This window comes from Lipotes vexillifer, unplaced genomic scaffold, assembly GCF_000442215.2.
Source record: "Lipotes vexillifer unplaced genomic scaffold, Lipotes_vexillifer_v1.1 scaffold42, whole genome shotgun sequence".
NCBI classification, from domain to species: domain Eukaryota; kingdom Metazoa; phylum Chordata; class Mammalia; order Artiodactyla; family Lipotidae; genus Lipotes; species Lipotes vexillifer.
Window position 1 is genome coordinate 96657 of NW_006783436.1, and position 2015 is coordinate 98671.

General features: G+C 39.3%; 1 protein-coding gene across 3 annotated transcripts in view; it reads right to left on the reverse strand.

The window, feature by feature from the left end:
- Positions 1 to 2015, reverse strand: part of KIT (KIT proto-oncogene, receptor tyrosine kinase) — a 91068-nt gene that overhangs the window by 14002 nt on the left and 75051 nt on the right. For 2 of the 3 annotated variants that reach the window (XM_007456075.1, XM_007456074.1), the window contains exons 9-10: positions 1390 to 1571; positions 84 to 190 (exon numbers count right to left, since the gene is read on the reverse strand). In XM_007456075.1, the coding sequence (XP_007456137.1) occupies positions 84 to 190; positions 1390 to 1571 (289 nt within the window). Of the gene's footprint in view, positions 1 to 83; positions 191 to 1377; positions 1572 to 2015 lie in introns of all 3 variants that reach the window. The other variant, XM_007456073.1, reaches the window with a different exon arrangement.

Sequence of the window (2015 nt, forward strand, 5' to 3'; positions counted from 1 at the left end):
AGAAAGGGAAAGAGGCATCATCTTTTAATGGTTAACGGTTCAGCCATTACGGCGTTTCAAGGCAGAAACAAATAAATGGTTACCTGCAAATATTTGTATGTAAGAATCATCACGATGATACACATCATACCAGCTGCGATCACAAAACCAATCAGCAAAGGCGTGAACAGGGTATGGGCATGGATTTGTTCTAAAATGAAGGAGGAACGTGGAATCACAACCTGTTAGTGGGGTCGGATCTTCACCACGACCACCTTGCCCCCAACTCACCCACCTCCCACCTCACTGCCCATCACGGCAGAAGTCAAACCAGTTGCATCTGAGCTCCTTGCCTTGATGATTATCTTATTCTTGTTATTCAAAGGAATCTTTTAAAGTAACAGCTTTAAACCAGACGACTGTGGAAAAGAAGTTGCGATTTCCATAGCACGAGAATAATGTTAGGCTGTTTGTCAGTGAAAAGCGACATCTCAGTGAACTCTGCACTTCAAATTCCTGCCTTGAACTTTAAGGTGTTTCCTTTATGGATATTTTATAGTTTCTTCTTTATGTTTTCCTGATTTTCCAAATTTTCTACACTGAACATTGAGCTTCTTTCACAACCGAGAAAAACACTTTTAAAGTGTTCTTTTCACTGCACTACCTGAAAAAAAACCTATGATGAAGAACAATGTAAGATTCTTCCCCTCGTTACTCAAAAACTGAACAAACACCACTTTCTGGCACTCGTCTTTGCCAACTCAAGAAACAAAAACCGAGCCCTAAGAATGTAGGTGTCTAGTTCCTTTGTCTTCTGACTTCATGCCAATTCATCAATTCGTCCACGTGCATCGTTCAACTTATGTTAGGAGAGCTGGTCACTCATCAATCAAATTTTAAAGATGGTAAAGAAATAGCTCACTAACATGATTTCATAAAAGGTAATGTTAACCTTCTGATATGGTGTCTGGCAATCTGTTAAAATAACTGATTTTAAGTCACAACTTAAATCATTTTTAATTGAATTTAAATCTTTAAATTGTCCCAATTCTGTTTCTGTTTGGATATAAAGGAAGTCTAGTTCTCCTTTTTTCTTTCTCTACCCCTTTCTAATGGAAACTGTTGGAAATACACAATTAATTTTATACAGATACATATGCACACACATACATACGTGCACGCACGCATAAAATACATATAGTACATGGTTACCGCACACATTTTATTAACAAACTAGCACAGGATGAAACTGAGTAAGTTTGATGACAATCAAATGTGCAATGTGACTAGACTATTACCAGAAATGACATGGCCAGTGATGGAATGGACTTAAAATCATGATTGACATGGCAGGCAGAGCCTAAACATCCCCTTAAATTGGATTAAAAAGAAATATACCTTTGCTGTTACCTTTAAATGCAAAGTTAAAATAGGCAGAACTCTTGCCCACATCGTTGTAAGCCCTGCACTCCACCGTGCCATTGTGCTTAAAGGCGCTGTCATCAATGGAGCTGTAAACCACTAGTTTTCCAAACGGTGACACAGATGAGTTTTGGATCTGCACATCCACTGGCCCAACAGGGACAGAACATCTAGCGGGAAAAAAACAGCAGTGCAGACTTACTCTAGGAAAAAGAATCAATCGATCAAACACATTGGATGTGGCATACTTTGAAAACTAAGTCAGAGGTTTGTAATCAGATATCTCCTTTTACAAACGAAGAGTGTGATGACAGATGAGCACGTCTGTGGCACCGTGAGCAAGAAATGAGCTTGGAAAAGAAGCAAGAGGTTTCAGAGTGAGATGTGGGTTCGAAATCTGGACTCAAACACCTATTCTGTTGACTTCTGACCAGTACTTAAACCCTCCAAGACTCAGTTCCTACAGCTGTAAACTTGGGGTGGTAATACCCATCTTGGAGGGTTATCGAAAGGATCAGAGATGAATTCAATAAGACGGTTGGTTCATATCCTGGCACACAGTAGCCTCTTATAAATAAATGGTGAAAGAACCTATGAAGGATTGAAAAGGAAGA